We start from the raw sequence: 23681 nt of genomic DNA on the forward strand, positions 1-23681 counted from the left end.
GTCTCCAGAAGTTTGAAACAATACAATACGCATCCATCTACCCTTAACTGATTTCAGCAGTTGTTATTCTGCCACATTTGCACTATCATACACACACACATTTTGCCTAACCCTTTACAATAAAATACTTCATCCCTACATATTACAGCATGCCATCTCCTAAGAAGATTTCCAATATAAGCACAATATTATCACACCTAAGGAAATTAAACATTCCATATCACTTAAGAGTTCATATACAAATTTCCACAGCTGTGCCTAAAATGTCTTTAATGACGGGGATTATTTAATTCAAGATCAAATCACAGTTCATGCACTTCATGTCACTGTTTGATCTAGCATAGTCTCCATACCTGTTTTACACAGCAGTTACTTTAATAATTCACATCAGGCATCTCTGTAAATGGCCTATATTCCACTTTTGTCTATTTCACATGATTAGATTCAGGTCAAGTCAAATACTTTTGGCAAAAATGCTACAGGTGATAGGGTGGAGCTTTGAGCATCTTTCTTCTTTCCTGGCTTAGCAATGCATTTAAAGGTTTTTGTTTGTTTTTAAGTGAATCTTATCCAGCATTTCAGATGTTTGAACCACCAGAGTTCCTCAGGGCATGCAGTCTGCCATACTGTCAGAAACTGATGTCCCTATGTATTGCCTTTCCAAATCAACAACAGTAACATATTTGTAAATGAAAGAACAGTGATATATTTACCACCACCTGAGCCCAAGTAATATGAAAAGAGGAAGCTTGAGACAAAACCTGGCATTAGGTACTGTATCCTACCAATTCATTTTTTGCATTTTTTATTTCCTAAAAATCTAGAGCAAAATATGGGTATATGCTGAGATCTAGAAGTCTAAGGACCAATTAAATTAGTGAAGGACAAGTTTAACTACTTAAGAGTTGAGGATAGATTTAAAAGCCTTGGGGTCCTGTACTGAAGTCTCTTCTTGTTTCATCAGTAAAAAGGGAGAAATTATATTTATAACCTTCCCCCTTTTCATCCCAATAGAAGGAAGAAGAAACAGGAAAAAGGAAGCCATATGGTTGAGAACTTACTATGTGTCAACCCTGTGGCTACAAAGGATCTTGTGTCCATAGCAAGTCCATGAGCTGCATACGACTATCTCCATTTCACAACACAAATAATCAAAGTAAAACTCTGGGTTCACAAAGATCAGTAAATCTATCACTTCAAATCAAAAGGTTTAAACCAAAGTCTCCCCAATGGCCAAAATCCATGCTTTTTCCACTACACGAAATACACCTAGAAAGATGATAATTTGGAAGTTTCATTCTGATATTTTACTTGATTATTCATGGCCATAAGCTCTGTATAACCTAAAGAAAAACCAAAGTCATATTTCTTGAAAGAACAGTCTACACTCAGTCATTAATATAACCCACTGAACTCTTGCTGCTGCTCAAACTGGAGCAGGTCTTACCAAGGTCATCTATGGCTTCTGCATTCCTAAATTCAATAGCCACTTTAGCATTACTTCATCTCTTGCTCCAATACTTTATCACTGATACTTCATACCCCTTCTTGCCACCTTTTTCTCTTGTCTTCCATTATAGCTTTCCTGGCTTTCTTCCATGACTAATCCATGGTATACTTGTGGAGTCTTTTTTCCTACTCCTTAAATGTTGTCGCCTCTGCTATCATTAAGTATTCTACCCTTCTCATTGTATAAATTTCCTAAGCAATACCATATGCTTACATTGTTTTAGTTACCAACTATTATGCAAGTGACTCAACTCTGACATTTGTTTACTGAATGCCTACTGTGTGCTAGCATGCCTACCGTGTGCTAGGCATTCAGTGATGAATAAAACAGACGTGATTCCTGATGCATCTTACAGGTTCTATCTGCAGCCCAAGGATTTTTTGTAAGCACCAGAACTATGACCTACCTGCACCTTAATTTTCCAGAGGTACCTTAAACTCAACAAATCCCCAAGTCTTTTCCTCTCTCCCCCCTTTATTATTTTAATAGGTACCACATAAAATACGCCGTAGGCAACTGCGTGGCCTCAGTTATTGGTCTATTTCACTTTTTAAATCTCTAAAATTTGACTGCTATTTTCCATCTCCACTGCCAGACAGTTAGTTCAGGGCTCACCTAGATTACTCAAAGCCTACAATTGTCTCTCCACTACCAATCTCCTCATAACTCATTCTTCATAATTAAAATGATCTTTCAAAAAGGCATGCCTGATTATGTCAACTCACCAAGTCCCATCGTGCTTAATATTTTTCAGGGGCTCCTTCTTGCCCTCAGTGAAAGCCCCAAACCCTTTAACATGACTTTCAAACCCCTCTGCTTGAAAAGGACCCTGCTCATTTCTCCAGCTTAGTATTTCACTACTCCAACTTACATTCTATTCCAGACTCTATTCCAGCCAAACTGAACTTTTCAGTTCCTGGAATACATAGATGTTCTCTTTCTTTTTTAGGCTTCTGTATATTTATTCTCTTTTCCTTTTCTCTTTCACCTGGTCCTATCTTTTATGAGTGAGAGAGATCGCTTCCCTGACCAACAAAATTTGGGGTTAGATCCTTTCCTTTGTGTTAATCCCTATCATAGCACTCATCATTCTCCAACAGAGTCTAAACACGTGAGGGAAGGGACTGTATTTTATCTTGTTCATGACAGTATCTCCAGTGCCTCACACAGAGTATAAATTTTTAAAATAAATTTAAATGATTAAGTATCAACTCAAAGAGGAAGAAAAAAAGAAATTCATTTGAAAACTTTTTCAATTTTCTAATTTAATAGAAATAACCAAAACAATGTGGCTTTCAAACAAAGCTTTAAACTAATCTAATACAACTTCTACAACACATTCCAGAGCATTATAACAAGAAATATTTACAGGCAGCTAATGTATTAAATAACCATGAAAAGAAAATCTTGCTTTTATTACACACCAGCAAAAAACACAGGAACGGAGCAATTAGAAACTGCAACCTTGTTTAAAAAAATTAAATATGATTATTTAGGAATACAATACCACAGAAACAGCACTTTTTCTTTCAGAATCATATTGACGGGTAGTTAACTATGTGCAAAAATAATAGTAATTGTAATATTAGTAATAATAATAATGAGGGGAGAAGAGTTGAAATACTGGAAGCAAGGAACTAGTAAGGATGTGAATTTAACCCTTTCGTGTGTAGGTATGTCTACATAGAAAATCAACAGGCTTTCAGATTGCACAAATCTTTTTGTTATAGGCTTATATACATGTTTCACTGTGATTTAAAACATAGTTAATACCTACATTTTTCAGACCAGGAGCAGACATGCATTTCGTTCTTAAGATTGAAATTTAGGCCATACTTGAAAGGGAGTATTGCAGTGGCACTTAAAAAATCATTTCAGTGCCTTCCCACATACAAATTTGGTGAATTTAAAAGAACAACATTTTAAATTTTAAAGATCACTTGCTTTCTAGAAAAGGGCTGAACTTAATTTTGTACATTTTGTAGTTTGATCATAACAAATATATCCAAACTGACTTATTTTCGAAGATAATTTTGTTTCTCAGATACAATAAAAAATATATAAAAGACCACGAAGGCAAACACAAGGAACTAAATGGAAGAAATGTTATACATGCATTTTGACCAAATAAAAGAAACCATTATATCCAAGAGTACATGTTGAAATCTGAAAGGTCTATGTAAACTGTGGCATATAAATTTTTTTCTTAAAAAAGTACCTTCAATTCTTTTACTCAAATGCCTACTTTTAAAAAAATATGCAACTTTCCCCAATTTTTAAAATAAAATGCCACAATATATTGTCATTAGCTCCAGCATACATTAAATTCCTTAATTTTTAAAAGATAGACTGGGTGATATGCATACAAACTTTCCTATAAAATCACCATCCAGGAGAGGATTATGACATGCTATTAGGCAACAGACTTAAAGCAGTGTTATTGCTTTATCAAGGAGGAGATAACTGTGAGAGAAATAAAACATCCAGGTCTGGTATCTGATCAAGCTGCAATACACCTTAAACCTTGGATCACCTCCAGCAGATTATTAATATAGATGGTATAAGAATTCATGGTATGAATTAAAACTTGATTGTTTTAATTAGGGAAGTTGGCGAGGTTAGATTTTATAAAACTACTCACTGATCCAAAGTTAAGTATGCAAATAAGCAGTGCTGACCTCAAGAAATGAGATTTTTATACTTCATGTGTTGTATGTGAGTGGGCATGGGTAAAGGACTTTAAAAGGCCAAGAGAGAGGGGGCCATAGCATCTACTCCCATTTTGAATACTAAGAGACTGTTTAATAACGTATGGTAGGCCACAACCCAGGAGCATAGTCAGAAAACCTAAGTCTACTGGCTTATTAAAACTAATCACTGGGGCTTCCCTGGTGGCGCAGTGGTTGAGAGTCTGCCTGCCGATGCAGGGGACACGGGTTCGTGCCCCGGTCTCGGAAGATCCCACATGCCTCGGAGCGGTTAGGCCCGTGAGCCATGGCAGCTGAGCAAGCGCGTCCAGAGCCTGTGCTCCGCGGCGGGAGAGGCCACAACAGTGAGAGGCCCGCGTACCGCAGAAAAAAAAAAAAAAAAACTAATCACTAATAGTTATATGGCAGGATACCTGCTGAGGTAATCGGTAAATCTATAGTTTGCACACCATAAATCTTTTGCTTCTATTTAAAAGCATTATTTCTTTGGATTAACTAAAAATCTCAAAGTGTTACAACAAAAAATTAGAATTAACTAACTTTAAAATTTATTTAAAATTCCCTTATATAAGAATAGAAGTCAGAAAGTACCTTGTTGATTCCAAAAAGAATAATTTCAACAGTGGATTCAATGCCTTAACCTTTCTCTGTGGTAATGATTTGATGTTTCAATATAGAGCATGACCTACAATTTAACCATACTTTGGAACACATACATGCTTCACCTTGCAAAGCAATTCCTTCACTCAGTGCTAAAAAAAGACAAATTTAAGCCAGAGGAACAGACTGAGGAACACTTTGTTCTTAGTGAAAATGAAAAATGGAGTGTGGTGAAAGTTTGCAAGCTTTTAAGGAAACATTTAACATCTACAAATCAAAAATACTGCCTTTTAACAAAGAATACAAATATAAGGGAGTATCAAAACAAACTGCCTTCAGGGATCAATATTCAATGTTTGTCTTTTTAAAACATAAATGAGCAGGAAAACATGTAAGATATCTGAATATCAATTTAAATTTTTATACTTTTTTACACTCATATTAGTGTTGAACAAATCAGCTTAGAAACACAACGATAAATGTGCAAGAAAAAAGCTTTAAAGAAATCTAAAGTGAATACCTTCACTTAAACGTGGTTTGTTGCTAGCTATATAATTTAATACTAATTCCTCAGCTGTATGAACTACCTTCTGTTAAGAGAAATGAAGCCTGTTAAATGCTGGCAATAAGTAGCTTTTTAAGAACTAATCTTAAATTAAAAGAAAACAAAAACGCCATCTAACATGGAAATGTTTTGAATGAAACACATTACCTTTAAGGCCACAAATATCAAGAAATAAATATTTACTTAAAATTTTTGTTTCTGCCCCCGTTGGTAAAACCTATTATCTAAGACTCGTGAAAAGGATTCATATGAAGAGCAAGGATAAAATATTAGAACTCAGTGGCTTGGCAAAATGAAGTTATACTGTTACTCATCACTTTCCAAAAATGTGCCCTTCGGTAAGTCTCCTGATAAACTGAAATCATGAATGTTGTGAGAAAGAGGAAAATGCACACAGATAAAGGCATTTTTAAACAATTTTCTCCTTTTTATAAGAAACCTGTTCTTAAGAACTTAAAATTTGAGTAAAATTATAAAACAGTTTGGTATATGTTTTGAAGTTTAACTTATAAGGAAACTGAAAAAGAAGCTAAAAGAAGCCACAGAATGAAGTCAACAGCAATAATAAAACCAATATACCATCAGAAGGCTTGAATCATATTCATTTTTATCCCCACCACTTGTTAAGAAAAGAAAAACAACCCAAAGAAATTTGTATAATAACTTCTTTAGAGCACTTTATTTGATTCAATATGCACTAAAAAATATTAACCTCTTAGACAATTATGTCAAATAATTTTTTCTGAGTAGTCTAATGTCTGAACTGTTCAAGCTGAATTTTTAAAAAGGCAAATGATTTGCCACAAATCTGCTGATGTCTGAAAAATATCTAATGGCAAGTCTTCTATTTTGGTCACTTTACATTCTAACATGTCCATACAAAAGTAGGACTAAAATTTTTAACTCAACAAAAGAGAAGCCTGTACACAGTCTAGAACACACATCTTGGATCTGAGCATCACAAATGAAGAGAAGAAAAATGAAACAGAGCCAAGGTGGTTTATCTGCCTCGGGTGCTAAAATCAGAGTAGTAAAGGTGGGTTTACTCCAGTAACCATTCAAGTGGGGATTGATTGGCTCATTTTCAGGATATACTTACAGGTCTCTTCTACGTCCTTTAAGCCCCCAGTCCATGCAAATGTCCCACTTGGTGGACGGATGAGTACTCTAACCCCACCGGGTTTATTTCAATATTTTGATATTTTAATAATAAGCTGCTTCTGAAGATTTTCTGAGAAGTCTGTTCTCTATTAAAATAAGATAGAACCTCAAAATATGAATGTGAACATTAGAAATAGACAGCATATATTACAAACCCATTCTTGATAGGAACATTAGTAAGAATACATATTAGCTTAAAAAACAGGCTCAGCAAATGTTGCTGATCTGCCAGAAGTTTTAGTTCACTATTTACAAATAAGACAAAGTGAAATACAGAAAATTTTACACATTTGGTAGTTGACAGATTACTGTTTGCCAATAGTGGTCTATCAGAAAACCGATATGAAGGAAGACTGGATAAGAGCCAGCTGTCACCTTCTCAATCAAATTTTAAATGTACAGAAAACTAGATTAATTTTCAAACAAACATTCTACCTTTCACAGGAATAACTATGATCAGATGATTTGATCTGGAAGTGCAATTCTGTGGAAGTGTCTTCTGGAAATGACTACTGTAAATGATCTGCTACTGAAAAGTTACATATTTATTTCAGTAGAACATTAAAGTTGATTAAATGATGATCAATGGTCATGTTTCCTAGACTCTTAAGTATGAACAGAAAATAAACTACTGTTGAGTTCTTTAAACCAATATAAAACTAAGGCCCAACAGCATCAAAATGAGAGAAAATATAACAGCATGATGCAATGCACATCTGCACTGACATCAAAGTGGAATCTGAGCAACTTTGATTTTTAACTAGAAAATAAGCCAGTATGTATATGTGTGGAGGGGGAGGCATAAAAGTTGGTTTAATAATTGTGCACTCTACTCCAAAGAGACAATTTAACCAGTGACATGACCCTTAAGTACTTGAACACTCAGTATCTGCACCAATCAATACCAAGTGATCATCAACATCTGCCCATTCTAACAATCAGAACCATTCTCTGTGGTAACAGAAATCTTCAAATCATTTTACTTTCACTTTTGTTTTTACTTTTAAAGTTGCAAATAGAGTCCTTCCCCCCTTTCTTGACAAGAATGTGTTTTCTGTCCATTATTTCAATCTAATACTGTGTAAAAGCTATTAGCTTCTTCAAGGAGGTGCCCACTGTAGGCAGGATATTCCAGCAACACTTAAATAAAAGTTTTTCATTCTTTTCTTTTTTTAAACAATTGATTTAAGTTCATGTCATTTTACTTTATATGTACTGGTCTCTCATCTGACTTTAGGCGTTTTCTGCGGGGCTGTATAAAGTCTTCATCAGAGTCCTCAGTTACCTCACCATCATCCTCTTCCTGCTCAAACTCTGGCAAAGGTGCGAAGGTCCTGTCTGAGTAGATCTCTGTGAGTTTATCTTCAAAGTACAATGCAACTGCTTTCCCTGCCTGAGCTACTTCTGAATCAGCCTGCAAGCAAAAGATAGGAATATTCACCTATTGGTAATGCATATTCCTTCACCAAGTTTGCATGGTCTGAAAAGCTTACCTTCAAATTAATCTCTTGTGTTTCTGCATAAACTTGAACAACTTTCATCATCTAAAAAGGATACCAGAGTCAAAAAAAAAAAAGGGAAATTATAATCCTTTCTAAAGTTATAAGACTGCATAGGATTGGCGACGAAAGTCAGCCATACTAGGAGGAACAAATTGCTATGACCAGATCAAGTGCTTTCTAAAATTATACAGAACATGGACCCCCTTTCTTAACAAAGCTGTTACTAAAGCTACTGCAAAATTGTCTCAAATTCTGAATTAGTGAGGTCAACCTGAGTAGGAGTTGGTTTGAATACATCAATATATTTAAGAGAAAAATATTTGTGAAAAAAATGATATAAGAAATATTTTTTTAAAAACTGCCAAACTTTCAACAACCACTAAGTCAGAATTCTATCTGTATGGCAATTTGTTAATCATAATTTAGTTAACTATTTTTAAAGCAGATAAAATAAGTCTTCTTCCTGGCAAATGTTAGCTATGGTTCATGAAAGTATACTTAATTGAAAATAATTTAACTGAATTAGAAAATAAGACAAGAAACTTGGGACTGTATTAATTTAACTTCAAGTGAGTGAGGTTTTACTATATTCTCTGTGGCACATTGCTATAAAGGTGACCAGAATTTGTCACCTAATAAGAAAAAATTTTTTTTATTTTAAAAAGTCACCTAAATGCTTCCAGAGGCAACTATGAGTACACTTTAAATGATTCAATTTGAATTTTTAATAACATTACTATGGCACCCAAATTTTATCAGCAATAAAGATTTTAGTAGTAATCTTTTTGAAGATTTTGTGGATTCTCATCCATTTTCTTCTCTTATAATAATGAAAATATTCCTGAACAATAAGAGACTTGAGCTTCCCAAAGATAACAAAAATTTCCTTGAAGGAGGTAAATATCTATCACATTTCTTCTAAAGGTATGGATAGCTCATCTTTATTCTCAAAAAAATACATAACCAAAGTTAATGAAAGTCACATTGCTGAGATCAGATAACTCAACATTATACACTCTGGGCTACTATTCAAGATGAGCCACGTGAATTTATAATTTTAAGGTTCTATATTTATATGGTCAATAACAAAATCAAAGGACACTGGTACAAATGTCTTTCCTAAATGTACCCAAAATGTAGGCTTGTCTGTAATCATTTCCCACAAAATATACTTAACTACAGACTATCTTCTATACTTATCTCAACCCTCAACATGTACAGAAAGGGATATCCAATAATATTCTTAATTTATTACATTATATTTAAGTATATACTTCAAATTATACACAGTAAACTTTCTTCTTTGGAGCTGTGGATGCAATCAAATTTTACTTTTGACAGAACTGAAGCAGAATAAATTTTAAAAATCAACTTAGAAAAATCTCTTGGCAGGAAAAACAAAATCCAATAACCAAGTAAGCAAACAAATAAAAACTACTAATCCAAGACTCTATAGTTTGGAAGCTAACATACTTCATTAAACCTTTCACAGTTCTTGAAGATCAAACGAACATCAGCCACAAAGTCATCTGGGATTTGGTAGTGTTGGGAATGTTTTTTCTGAAGCTTCTTTTTCACGGTGGATAAATCCATAGGTTTCTTTATAATTTTATAGTAGTTTGGTATCTAAAGAAACAAATAAGGATAGATAAGGATTCCCAAAAAAAATGCTGAAGTGTTTAATTTGAAAATGCAAAGCATATTAATTTTAGAGAAAAACATATGTTGATTGAGCCAGCTGCATGCAAATTTTGAGTATAATGAATTGTACTTTAAATCTTCTGCCACAAGCACATCATGAAAATCAAATCATATTCAGAATATGTGGCAGTGTCCACGGTTAGTGAAGGACCCAAAGTTCTATCTTTAATAAGAAAATTTGGAAAAAAAAAGCAATCAGCAAGGGTAGCTAACCACTAGTGTTAAGGACAAATCTAGCCCATCAGAACTGTATGACTCCTGTTTTTTTTTAAAAAAGGGAAAAAGATTACAAAATGTATTGTTATTATTAGAATATGGTATCTTTTAGAGGATAAAACCTTGTATCACAGAGAACTCTGGACATAACAATAGAGGGGAAAAGACTGTAGTAACACAAGATAAATTTTTATTAATCATTTAGGATTATACTTGGGAGTTCTGGCTGCAACTCTTGGCCCAAAATTTGTATCCTTGCAAAATAACTGAACATGGAGAAACTATTTAAATAGTTCATGAAAAGAAAACAATGCAAAGTAATCTTCTACTGTAAAGTCCCTAAACTTGAAGAACAGACAGACAGACTTCCTGGTATCAGATGATTACTATCTGAACAAAACATCTTCCTTGTATCTAGATCTTTTGTACTTTAAAATCCATTCCTGAGCCTACCCAGTAAACAAATTACTATTCAATGCTCTATAACAGGCCTGGTATCCAATATTATCTTAATTCAACAACTGACGGCAAGTAAATATGTGTTGCATATTCTTATCCCATTTATAAGGCACTGAGCATCCCTGATATTCCTTTTACTATGGAATTTTAGAGCCTTTACTCCTTACAAAAATCTCTTGTAAGATAAACAAAGGGCATTGGCTTGCAAATTTTCCCACAGTCTTCTCTTAATCTTGAATGTTCATAAAAGAGGGCTTATGAAGCAGAACAAGTATGCAAGGTTCAACTTCACACTTTTATTCAAATTAATACTTTTATAGAGTTATTTTCTCCCTAAGATATAGATCCTAGAATCAATCATAGAACTGGAACCTTAGAAATAATTTAGTTCAATATTCCCACTGTACAGTTAAAAAAGTAGAGGCAGGGCTTCCCTGGTGGCGCAGTGGTTGAGAGTCCGCCTGCAGATGCAGGGGACACGGGTTCGTGCCCCGGTCTGGGAAGATCCCACATGCCGCGAAGCGGCTGGGCCCGTGAGCCATGGCCGCTGAGCCTGCGTGTCCGGAGCCTGTGCTCCGCAACGGGAGAGGCCACAACAGTGAGGGGCCCGCGTACCACACACACAAAAAAAAGTAGAGGCAGAAAATTATGTAATTTCCCCAGTTATAAGGCTGGTTAATGGCAGAACTAGGAAAAGTTAAGTCTTCTGATTCCTAGTTCAAGACTCTTTCCATTATACCTGTACCTGTATCCTTTATGTCCATTTTAAAAGTATTGGGCTGTAACAGCTTATGGAAAAACCCAAACGAACTTTTTGGCCAACCCAATAAAAGAGGAAGTGGAAATTAAATTCATTAAGTTTTTATCACAGCAACGGTCTTTAAAAACAAACTGCAATTTTAACAAGTGAATCTCATAGCCATTTAGCCCTAATAACATCACAAGTACTTCTTATTACTCAGAAATTTTATCAGGTACTATGCTAACACATTTTACACAGGTTATTGTACAGAATCCTTGAAATAACCCAATGAGGGAAGAAACAGTATTAGAAAAGAGAATTTGAGCACCTTGGTTGAGGAGATTATTCAAGCCTGAGTTTTAACATTAGCAGTCTAAGGCCACAGCCCATACTCTTAAGTATTATACTAAAACTTCTTAAACAGGAAGGTACTAAGGTAAACAACTCACCGAAGCAGGAACTGGCTCCTGGAATTCAATACTTAATTCATGGCAATAGAGGTAAAGCAGAAGACGTTCACACTTCTGGCCCAAGAAAAGAAAAGAAAACCCATGAAATGTTTTCCCTCTAAAAAGATATTCTTAAGAATGAGAACTTTATCAGTACAAAGCATTATTACAACACACTGAAGATAAGCCTCCTACATACTAGCTATCCAACTAAATATATACCCAAAGAAAACTACCTTGTTTTCTATTTAGGTTTGAGACTATGACTATCTTCTGTCCTACTTTAAATGAACTTATCAAAGACAGAGTGCCTTTGTTCTTATCTGATAACTCAGGTAATTTACCTACTATTACCTCTTAACTAGTTATACAAATAGAAAGGAGTCATTAAAGCAACATACAGCATTTTGTACAACAATTTATGATTGTTGCTACTCATTTTAATTCCCTGAGGCAGGCAAGACACATACTATTCCCTTTCTTGAAAGGATTCTGCTCAGGCTCAAAATTAAATAAAAACTGTCTGTGTCTTCTCAGTCCAATTCTAGAATTTTGTTATACAATCAGAAGTAAATTGATATGCATTTTACATTTATAGTGTTTATATGCTTAAACTTCTTTTTAATATCCGTTTTTGTACTCTAAACACATACCTTCTCCTCAAAGATAGTGGAAGATGGATTTTGCAAGTTTATACATTAGATCAAAGCCAAATGTAACTGTAATGACCACAGAAGTACATGAAAGATATTTTGTCTTTGTAGATCAGACTATAGACCAGATCAGCAGAAATCTGAGTGAAATGATGAGAGGATTCTGGATTTCATTCTTAATATGATGAGATGCTATTAGAAGATTTTAAGCAAGGAAGTGATAGACCTGTTTACATATTTAAAAAAGAATACTATGTACTGCATAGAAAATGGATTGTAAGGGGGCAAGAGTAGAATCAGGGAGTTCAGTGAAGAGATAGTACAATAGTGCAGGTGAAAAACTATGATGGCTGTCTCAGAAGGTAATGGTTGGGGGAAGTGAGAAAATGGTATTATAGTCATTCCTGATTCTTCTATTTTTAACAGATTTCTGGCTTGAGCAACAGAGATGACCAGTGGTACCATTTGATGATGGGAATTACTGAGAGAGGGATGCAGTTTTTTATGTCATTATTTTCTTGCTTTTATTGCTTTTGCTTTAAAAAATAATAATAATAAATAAATAAATTTATTTATTTATTTTTGTCTGCATTGGGTTTTCGTTACTGTGTGGGGGCTTTCTCTAGTTGTGGCGAGCAGGGGCTACTCTTTGTTGCGGTGTACAGGCTTCTCATTGGGGTGGCATGTCTTTGTTGCAGAGCATGGGCTCTAGTAGGCACATGGGCTTCAGTAGTTGTCACTCACAGGCTCTAGAGTGCAGGTTCAGTAGTTGTGGCGCACAGGCTTAGTTGCTCCACAGCATGTGGGATCTTCCCAGACCAGGGCTTCAACCCATGTCCCCTGCACTGGCAGGTGGATTCTTAACCACTGCACCACCAGGGAAGTCCCCTGCTTTTTCTTTTTGAAGGAGAGGATTAGAAATCAAGATTTTGGCTGGGAAATGTTAAGTATGAGGAAGCTAGATATAAGAGCCTAGAGCTGAGGGCTACAGATAAAGATTTCAGAAATTATGAACATACTATCAGATAATGATATTAAAAAATGAAAATTTATCAGGTTATATGTATATTACACTGAAAAAAAAAAAGATGTATAGCCACACAACTACAGAATCCCTAATAATAAATCAACTTATTTGACACTTACCCTTTGGTCCACGGGGCTTAACCCCTGTGCAGTTTTCCCCTTCTTACTATGTTGCAAATTATCACAATCATATTCAACTTCTGGTTTCCCAATATCTCTGCAAAATGTGCATATCCAGTCCCCACTAAAGAAGGAAATAGGCAATTAGTCCATGTAATTATAACAAAACCCACTCTAGGGAAGCTAGTTTCCTAGAGGTAAGTCTCCAGTTTCTTTGTTTTCTTTCCTTTCCAGTTTTTGTGGAAAAGAGAGGTACTATTTTTGCCACATCTCATAAAGTGAAGTTATGTGATAAAAGCTTCCCCAAATGTTTCCATTCTTCAACTGATTACCTTCTGGAAAGCAATATAACCCTACTATCTCTATTCAAAAGGTGTCTGTCTCTTCATAGCACAAAGCTGATGATCAGCACTTGCAGCATAAGACCAATTCTCAATACCCCAGTATGACCATGACAGTGACCTCATATGCATGAAGAAGAAAGGAGTACACGATACAGTCCCTCAGGTATCTTGTACTGTTTTGGCATGTATTAAAGATGCCAAAAATATAACAATTACTTTTTCATGGCCAGTCTTTTAAATCTGCTCAGTCAATAGTTTTTTGTATCAGGATTTCTATCAAACCATAAACTCCAATTTGATTACTTCAAATGCATTCTCCCCTTTCTCTCCCCCATCATATATATATTCTAAGTCTAGGGATTATATTAAAACTGTGTCAACAGTTTCAATTCCTTCCAAAGCATCTGCCTTTGAGAGAAAGCTTTCAGTGGCAAAATTCTAATGTTCCAGCAGATGTTACTATCCAACGGAAACAAAAATATGAAAAGCCTTAATTTCAAGACCAAAATGCCAATTTTTTTCTAAAAGAGTAAAGAAAAAGAAGGTCCTTAATACATCTGTGGCAAAGGACTTCACCTTCTAAGATTTAGGTAAGAATTACAATGCTTCAGAAAAATATTCTGGCACTGTTCATATATCCACTACTTTTCTAATACTAAAGGCTGAATTTTTCAGAAAGGGTAGCATTAATCAACTAAAATCATTACTTCTCAGGAATCGGAGAAAAAATGTGAATCTTTCATCTATAGGCAGAAAGAAGCTGGGTTTTCCCAAGGACACTGGTTTATTTTCAATTAAAAAACCAGGGGGTTAGGGTAGGGGAAGAAGGATGGCTTAAAGAAATAAGTATGATTCTACTATTTTATGGTCTCTGAAATCAATTGGAGACGAAATACCACGAACATAAATATGTTAAATGGAAGGGAAGAAAAAGGGCTTTTCTAATCCAAACTCTACTACTCATAGATGCAGAAAACTAATCCCTGAAAATCAGTGAACCACCCAAGCTAATTAAGTTAGTTCACTACAGAATTACGACCAGACTACAGGTATCGTAACCCAGCCCATTTGTTCTGCTGTATTAGCTGGAATCATCAGCTTGCACTGGATGCTCATCAATGAATGTTTTAATACTTGAAATCAGACTTAGCTGCCAAGGGGGTCATATAGTCTGAGGACAATGCTCATATGTTGCCCCAATCTTTATCTTTACCGTACCATCTTCTCTTCTAAATAACGAATTCAGTAACTGTCCGTTCCAAAGTTAATGACTAAAAGACATTCCAAACAGGAAAAGTTGAGAAATCTGCACACTGTGCTTCAGGCAGGCACTACCAACTAACAGCTTCCAGTAGTCAAGATGAAGCTATTCCTCAAAAAATTCAAGACAATAAAGGTATTTTTACAAGGTACTTGCTTTTTTTTTCTTTAAAGTGTCTTTCAAGAGCTTTCAAACATTAGAAAAGTAAGTTTTTGGTAAGATCCAATAGAGTTGCCTCAAACTGAATACTATTCATAAATAAAGCCATTATTATAGACCCTATTAAAATGGATGGCAATAGATTAAAAAATTATCTTCAAGAGGAAATCAACTAAGTTTCTCAATACCCTAGTCTCTTGCACCTCATAATTTACAGGTTTATCTAATTTGCTTATATTAAGTATAAATTGAAGGCCAGGAAATAGTCTTTTTTTTTTTTTTTTTTAACGTTAATGCACAACTTAGATCTTGGACATTTCTTCATTCAGCTGTTAATTTCTCTAGAAGGTAATGGAGTAATAGGCAGTCATTAAGAAGGCCATCTGCCCTGAATAATTTTGTTACTTATTTAGCTTATAAAAATAAACAAAAAATCATAGTTATTTCACTTGTACCTTGGAAAGCTAAGAAGTGTTGGAACATGACAAGTTAGATGAAAGACCTTTGGACATTTTTCACAGCACAAGAGATCCCCTCCATTTTGGCAGACAGCACACCAATCTTCATTTGGGTCATCATCTTTGCTGCTGCCATCTCCTCCAATCCTTGCCGACCTGTGCATGAGACTTCGAACTGGGGACTTTCCATTAACAAGGCTGTTGAGCCCTGACTGTTTGCAGCTTTCATTCACATCTGCAGGTTCAGTTTTCACGTGGTTTTCCAGGCCTGCTAATGCGTCCAACTCACTCTCCAGATGCAGGCTAGTTGAAAGAGGTGGTGTCAAGCTACTCTCAGGACTGCTCAACTAAAACAAAGCAAGGACAAATTCTTGAAGAATCATTTAATCTATACTGTTCGCAGTGTGTGCGTGCATGCATGTGTGCCTCAGAGTGTTTAAAAGTTTTGTCAACATGTATATACAACATGATATACTGACATAACTTAAAATTATTTTGGAATTTACTATTATTTATTATAAAATTATTTGAAATCATATTAGTAACATAAAAGAATGAAAATAACCCCAAAGTTCTTCAGGCATGTTAATGTATGATTTTAGGGAGCAGTCTGTGTAATACTGGTTCACTTGGATAATAAAGGAATTAATTAAACTGTTAAGCACATTGATTGGGAAGTGAGCATAGGGTTATACTTTTCCTGTAGAGAGCTGACAATTATACACTATTTTTCACTCAACAATCTGTCTCACAGCTTTTTCTTCCCCTTTATATTGGCTTTTTAAACCATTTCTTTTAATTGAAGTATAGTTAATTCACAATGTTGTTAGTTACAGGTGTACAGCAAATTGATTCAGTTATATATACATATGTGTGTGTATACACATACACACACATTTTTTTCAGATTCTTTTCCATTATAGCTTATTACAAGATATTGAATATAGTTCACTGTACTACACAGTAGGTCCTTATTCTCACATAGCTTTTGAAAAGCATTTTGAAATATTCTTCTGCCCACTTATCATTCTACTAATATAGGAAGGTTGTGACAATGTAAAATCTTTCACCACCATTTTGCACTGTTTTTTGGGGGTACTTTCCAAACCAAGTTCTGAATGAAGAGATGACAGTACTCTCTAAATCTACATAGTTGAAATTTCTATGTGCCAACCATGTAGAAAATGAGACGTAAGTGTAGGTAGGAAGAAAAAACCAAGATCAAAATTTCTAAATAAGAAGGGACTTGGGCCTTCCTTCATTCTATACTATAAATTTTATAAATTTTATTTTATTCTACCTGGGGAATTCTAAAATGGTTAATAATTCATAAGCCAAAGGCAATCTTCTCATCACAAAACTCTGTGAGCATTAAACTTCTTTCATGTCAGCGGTCGTAATCCTGAGCTCATCGGTCCAGGGAAAATAGCCAAGGATTTTTGCAGCTTGAGTCTCAATGTGACTATTGAAATTATTAATAAATTCAGAACAAGTCAGAACCCAATTTAGAATCATGGCAAAAATAATGACCGATTACAAACTAAAAGTTGAAACAAGTCCTTAATACAAGTAAGTCTTTTCTCATCAATTACAGTTGACACTTAGATGAAAAAATTCAGTTAGAAAAAGAGATATCTGCATTATACCACGCATAAAAATTCAAAAATGAATACAGGTCCACAGGACCACTAACCAGACTAATACACGCAGAGGTGGAAGAATCAGTGAAGTGACCTCCTTAAATCCCTGACAGATTCCACTGGGAACTTACCATGCAGGCACTCCTCCTGCCATCCTCTGTCTTTTCCTGTTTCACAGCTCCTGAAAAGCTACATATTTCATCTTCAGTGCCAGGTTCTTGCTTGACTTTCACTTGATCAGACTTGAAACTAAGACCTGTCTTCTCAGCAGTTCTTCCTGAAGACCCACAGCTAACAAAAACAACAAATAAAGGTCACATATGTTTGACTGTATGGTGTACATAAAAACAATTATATGAAAAGTTTGTTAAGTTATATGAAATGTTCATTAAACTGAAAACAATTTATTAACTTTATAGCAGATAAGGATACTTCATAATGCAATTAAAAGGAGTGTGTTATAAACTTGGCTTAGAATTTTTAAAAAACGTAGGTCAAACTTTCAGAAGACCTGAAAAATACATTTTATGGTCTGAGGCACTTATATCATTTAAGGAATCTAGTAAACAATCATTTTGTCTAGGCTATTAGTATAGTGATTGCTTCTCTCTATAATATAAGAAGTTTAAATTCTTCTCTACCCCCAAACATCTGAAGGAAACCTCAATAACAGTGGTTCATGAAGTGTCCTCAAAGGAATCACTGTTTCAGCTTTTGAGTCCTTATCTGAATTAATGGGATAATAGGCTAAGAGGACAGGTACATGACTAATTGGTTCTATCTAGTCCACAAAGCAAAACCACTGGCAAGAGAAGTGAATAACTAAGTCTGTATTACTGTCGAAAATGAAAACCTTTTTCACTCAATTTGTACTTTTCTTCTAAAACTACTGATTATTTAAAGTATAATTTAAAAGCCAAGCAAGTATATAATATAGAACCAGTCTTCAAAATACATACACACATATATATACAAATACAGAACATTCATATATCTGAAATAAAATCTTTCTTATATTGCACTAAATTATTCAAACTAAAGAATAAAAATCAGTCATTTATTACATTTACCTTTAACACACACACACACCCTTTCCACACTATCGTTTTTTTTTCTTAATTCTTTTTTTTTTAAAGATTTATTTATTTATTATTTATTTATTTAATTTATTTTTGGCTTCCTTGGGTGTTAGCTGCGGTACACGGGATCTTTCGTTGTGGCAAGCGGGCTCTTCGTTGCAGTGCACGGGCTTCTCCCTAGTTGGGGAGCGCAGGCTTCAGGACATGTGGGCTCTGTAGTTTGCAGCACACAGGCTCTCTAGTTGAAGCACACGAACTCAGTAGTTGCGGCACACGGGCTTAGTTGCCCCATGGCATGTGGGATCTTAGTTCCCTGACCAGGGATCAAACCCGCGTCCCCTGCATTGTAAGGCAGATTCTTTACCACTGGACCACCAGGGAAATCCCCCACACTACCATTTCTTAGCTCTCTGTCCACTAAAAAGGCCTAAGAAACTATGAACAATTCAGTAGCAGTGAGTGCCCCTAGTACCCAGAAGACTGTCTTGAAGCACCATTTCCCCACTAACATGACCAGGATTTCCTAGAGAAATTTCTGATTTCAGGCCTGAGGCAAAAAATGTACAAGATGAACCTGGAACATCAGGACAGGAAACAAGAATGCTTTCAACAACTACTGGGGTTACAGCAAAAGAACTATGAAGCCAACTTGGAAAAGTTCTGATAGGATAAATATGGAACAATTTAAGCTTCAATAAAAATAACAACTATAATTTTAGAACATATAAAATATGTTTAAATATATAAGCCCATAAAGTTAATAACATTCATTGGTCACTGTTGGAGGGTGCTGGGAATCAACTCATTATTATAAAAATAGGTAAATAAAGAGAAAGTATCAATTTATTCTGTCCTTCCCATAATCAAATAGCTGATGGCAGAAAATTTCTCTTTACAGAAGTATTCTAAACTAATAAACAAAGAAGGTATGATACAATAATTAAAATATCATTTTTAAACTAGTAAAAAAAAAAAAAGAGCTAAGGCAATGATCATTAATGGGTGTTATCACAAAAGAATCAACAAAAGCGACCAGACATTTTGTGACCCTGAAAGAAGTACACATCACCACAATGAAGTATTCTCCCTACCCCTTTCCCTCAAATCAAACCTGAATCTAATCAAACCTCCTGATCTAAATACCAATATAGAGAAAAAAACAGAAGGTAGTGTATTTAAATGACAAGATGGGGAAATGAGGAAAACTCTGTAAGAAAAACAATACATTTCTTCAACAAATACACTGAGTTGGACCTTGATATATGGGTTGATGGCAATGTATAGTGCCTATCTGAATCTGATTCAAAGAAACAATTAAAAAAAAGCATTTATGAGAAAAACTGGGAAATCTGAACATTAACTAGAGCTCTACTGATTATTAGAGAGTCAGCTATTAAATTTTTTTAGGTGTGATAATGGTTCCATAGTTATAAAACTTTTAAATTCTTACCTTTAAGTGATATATACTGAAAAAACCACAAGTAAAATGATAAAATGTCTGAGATTTATCTCGAAATAATTTAGAACGGGGGGAATGGGTAGGAGTATAGAAGAAATAAGACTGGCCATAACTTGATCATTGTTGAAGATGGGTGAAAAGTATACAGGAGTTCATTATAATAATCTACTTTTTAGAATACGTATTTGAAATTTTTCTTGATAAAAAGAAAAAATAAAGCTATTAATAATGTAAATACTCACCTGCCTCGACTACCAGTACTAGAAGTACTAGGGGGTCTCACAGGTGTGTGAGAATTGGATAAACCTGAAAAATAATAAGTCAAAATGAATAACTATGCAGGTAAGAAAATTCAGAATTCTACCGACTAATTACAGAATTCAAGTATCATTATAAGGTAATTCAGCAATTCCTGGAAATCAGCCCTTGTCTTAGTCTCTAAGTCAAGGATTTCATGTGTTATTGTTGACAGCTATCAATCAGTTTCTCTCAGCTGAGCACAGATACCATTCTCAGAATCCTCTCAGAGCACCACTATTCAATCAACGGAAACCACCGTTATCAAGAGAAAGCTATTTGCTGCCCCATGCATTTGGTAAATATCCTACCTAGATTCCTATTAATTATTCTTCCTTCTAAAAGTCCTGGAATACTTATATTAAACCTCAAAAATAATATGATGCAAAAAATGTATTAATGATGCATCTCATGAAAAACCCACATTTAGAGCTGAACTACTCTTACTGTAGAAATAATGAGGTGGTATGTTTCAGTAAGAAACCATGAATATATCCCATAACCACTTCTGCACTGTCAATCTATTTGGAGATGCTTTAATCACTCATTCATGTAATAGGGTTAATAAAACTGGGATTTTGGAAGAGGTCTATAGCTCAGGACCTGATTAGTCACATTTTAATAGTTTCCAGTAAATTTTAAGTTTTTAACTGCAAATTGAAAATTCACTTGCCCTTCCTCAATTGTTGCTTTTTAAACAAATTTTCAGTTTTTTCATTATTTAACAAAGTGTTTTAAACTTGGATTTAAACCAAAGAATTCTTCAAATGACAACCTGTATTGTAAAATAGAAGGCATAGAAATTAAATTCATCTACAAATCCAGCAAAAAACATGAATATAACTGGGGGTTGAGGGAGGGGTACATTAGAGTTCTGAACAGTGTACACTACAGATATATATTATTATTTCAGTTTGCTGAAGCTTGCCCGCAGTATTGAAAGAAAAATAATTAGAACAATCAGGAAAAAAAAATGTTACTGCAATGGTTAAGTATATGTCTCAACTTGGCTAGTTGTTTGGCCAAACACCAATCCAGATGCTGCTGCAATGGTATTTTTTAGATGTCACTGACACTTAAATCAGTAGACTCTGAGTAAAACACAATGAGAGTGGGCCTCTAATTAGTTGAAGACCTTAAGAGAAAAGACTGAGGTCACCAGAGCAAGAAGGAATTTTGCCTCGATTCAAGACTAGCATCAATTCTTCCCTTTGTCTCCACCCTGCTAACTGCCCTGCAGGTTTCAGAATTGCCAGCCCTAACAATCAAGTGGACCAATTAATTCCTTAACCTCTGTCTTCTCTCTCTCTCTCTATACACACAGCCCTCTCCTATTGGTGCTATTTCTCTGGAGAACCCTAATACATATACCGAGGGATACTTTTTTAAGGTGTTAAAGAAATGAGACAGTACCTCAGTTGACTTTACCTGATGATCCTGGAGATAGGGCAGAGGGTCCTGGGGAGGGATTCATGGTGCTTGTGGGCTGTGGGGGTAGGTGACTGCCTGAGATGTATCTACTTAGTAGGTTATCTAAACTACTTGAACCAGCATCTTCCAACTAAAGAAAAAGAACAAAAAGATAAATTTGCTTTGATTAAAGCAGAGAAGTTATTAATTTCATTAGTATAATCATTTATGCTCACAGTTTACTAATAAACAGATTACCTTATATCAAACTTGGCTTAATTGTTGCTTCCTTATGCTCCCTCGAGGACCCAAATAGTATACAGTTTATGTGAATATAGCTATAATTAATATGCTTCAGTAAATGATTTGGAGCTCAAGACAAACCCAATAACCCACTAAATCCTTTGTGTTTTACTATGAAAATACCTCTGACACACTCTTACATTTTTGCGTTTTTTCAAGGTTGATGCAGGATCCTGTTTTCAGCATCCTGCCCCTAGTATCAGTATCCATGGTCCTGCCAGAATCATTCAACTAAGTAGGTACAGAATCATGTCAGTACCTAACTTAAGTGCTTTGAAAAGTCTGTATACTCAACGGAAAGCCTTTAGCCTGGGATATAAGTTCCCTTATTACACACAAAAAAGCCAGCAGTCAACAGGAAAACTGAGCCCTTTTCGCACTTTATATGCAGAAGGTTAAAGCCAGAGGAGCTCGCACTGTGACTGTGAGCTGGTTCCCAATTTGAATATCAGTCCCCTGTTTTTAAACATCCCACCCACAATGAAGAACTGTGATGATGAAATGAGAAAATATTTATGTAAGAAATAGTAACAAACACTACTTAATTATGAAAATTACCTTAAGAAAAATTTTATACTATTCCATATCAGAGATAGTTAAACTATTCTTACTTAAGTAACTGCTAATCTTCTTGCTTACTGATCTACTTTTACCCACACCTGCCTCTTTTAATCTTCTACTAGAGGCAAGATTATTTTTTAGGCAAATCTACTTCTCATTCAAAACAGAAAACTGGGGACTTCCTGAGTGGTCCAGTGGTTAAGAATCCGTCTTGCAATACAGAGGACGCCAGTCGATACCTGGTTGGGGAACTAAGATCCCACATGGCATGTGGCAACTAAGCCTGCACACCGTGACTACAGAGCCCATGAGCTCTGGAGCCCGCGTGCCACAACTAGAGAGCCTGCGTGACGCAACTACTGAGCGAGTGCACTCTGGAGCCCAAGCGCCACAACTAGAGAGAAGCCCTCAAACCACAACGGAAGATCCCACATGCCCAACTAAGACCCAATGCAGCCAAAAATTAAATAAATAAATAAATATTTAAAACAAACAAAAAAAACCCAGAAAGCTGAACATATACATTTACTTCTCACTCTCCTCTCAAAATCACACTGATTTTCAAGGCTATAAAACAGGAAAGAATGGCATCAAAGTAGAAACTCTGAAGAAAACTATAGACACAAACCAAGGTAGGATTGGACTGATATAAAAATGATCAGAATAAAGCAGCTCACAGCACATTACAGGCAAGGGAGGACTCTCCTAAAGTAAATTGTTTTCATCATAAATATAAGTTGACCTTATCAAAAAAGTGGGTACAGAGGGAATGTACCTCAATATAATAAGGGCCATTTATGATATGCCCACAGCTAACATCACACCTAACAGTGAAAAGCTGAAGAAGTGAAAGCTTCTCCTGTAAGATCAGGAACAAGACAAGGATGCCCACTCTCACCACTTTTATTCAACATAGTATTAGAAGTCCTAGCCAGAGAATTAGACAAGAAAAAGAAATAAAAGGCATCCAAATTGGAAAAAAAGAAATCAAACTGTCACTGTTTGCAGATGACATGATATTATATATAGAAAATCCTAAAGACTCCACCAAAAAACTGTAAGAATAAATGAATTCAGTAAAGTTGCAAGACACAAAATCAATATATGAAAATCTGCTGCATTTCTATATACTAATAATGAACTATCAGAAAGAGAAATTAAAAAAACAATCCCAGGAGAGTTCCCTGGTGGCCTAGTGGTTAGGATGCCAGGCTTTCACTACCAGGCCCAGGTTCAACCCCTGGTCAGGGAAATGAGATTCTGCAAGCCATGTGGTGTGGCCAAATAAAGCACATCTC

General features: G+C 35.2%; 1 protein-coding gene across 2 annotated transcripts in view; it reads right to left on the reverse strand.

The window, feature by feature from the left end:
* Positions 1-7446: 7446 nt before the first annotated feature.
* Positions 7447-23681, reverse strand: part of TRIM33 (tripartite motif containing 33) — a gene marked incomplete at its 5' end in the record, with an annotated part of 158656 nt that continues 142421 nt past the window's right edge. The window contains 9 exons of one of the 2 annotated variants that reach the window (XM_079696733.1): positions 7447-7958; positions 8038-8088; positions 9520-9672; positions 11614-11688; positions 13413-13536; positions 15632-15981; positions 17406-17565; positions 20055-20118; positions 21538-21670. In XM_079696733.1, the coding sequence (XP_079552859.1) occupies positions 7746-7958; positions 8038-8088; positions 9520-9672; positions 11614-11688; positions 13413-13536; positions 15632-15981; positions 17406-17565; positions 20055-20118; positions 21538-21670 (1323 nt within the window). In that variant the 3' untranslated portion in view covers positions 7447-7745. The remainder of the gene's footprint in view (positions 7959-8037; positions 8089-9519; positions 9673-11613; positions 11689-13412; positions 13537-15631; positions 15982-17405; positions 17566-20054; positions 20119-21537; positions 21671-23681) is intronic. The other variant, XM_079696734.1, reaches the window with a different exon arrangement.

The sequence above is a fragment of the Hyperoodon ampullatus genome (assembly GCF_949752795.1).
Source record: "Hyperoodon ampullatus genome assembly, chromosome: 2".
In the NCBI taxonomy this organism is placed as follows: Eukaryota; Metazoa; Chordata; class Mammalia; order Artiodactyla; family Ziphiidae; genus Hyperoodon; species Hyperoodon ampullatus.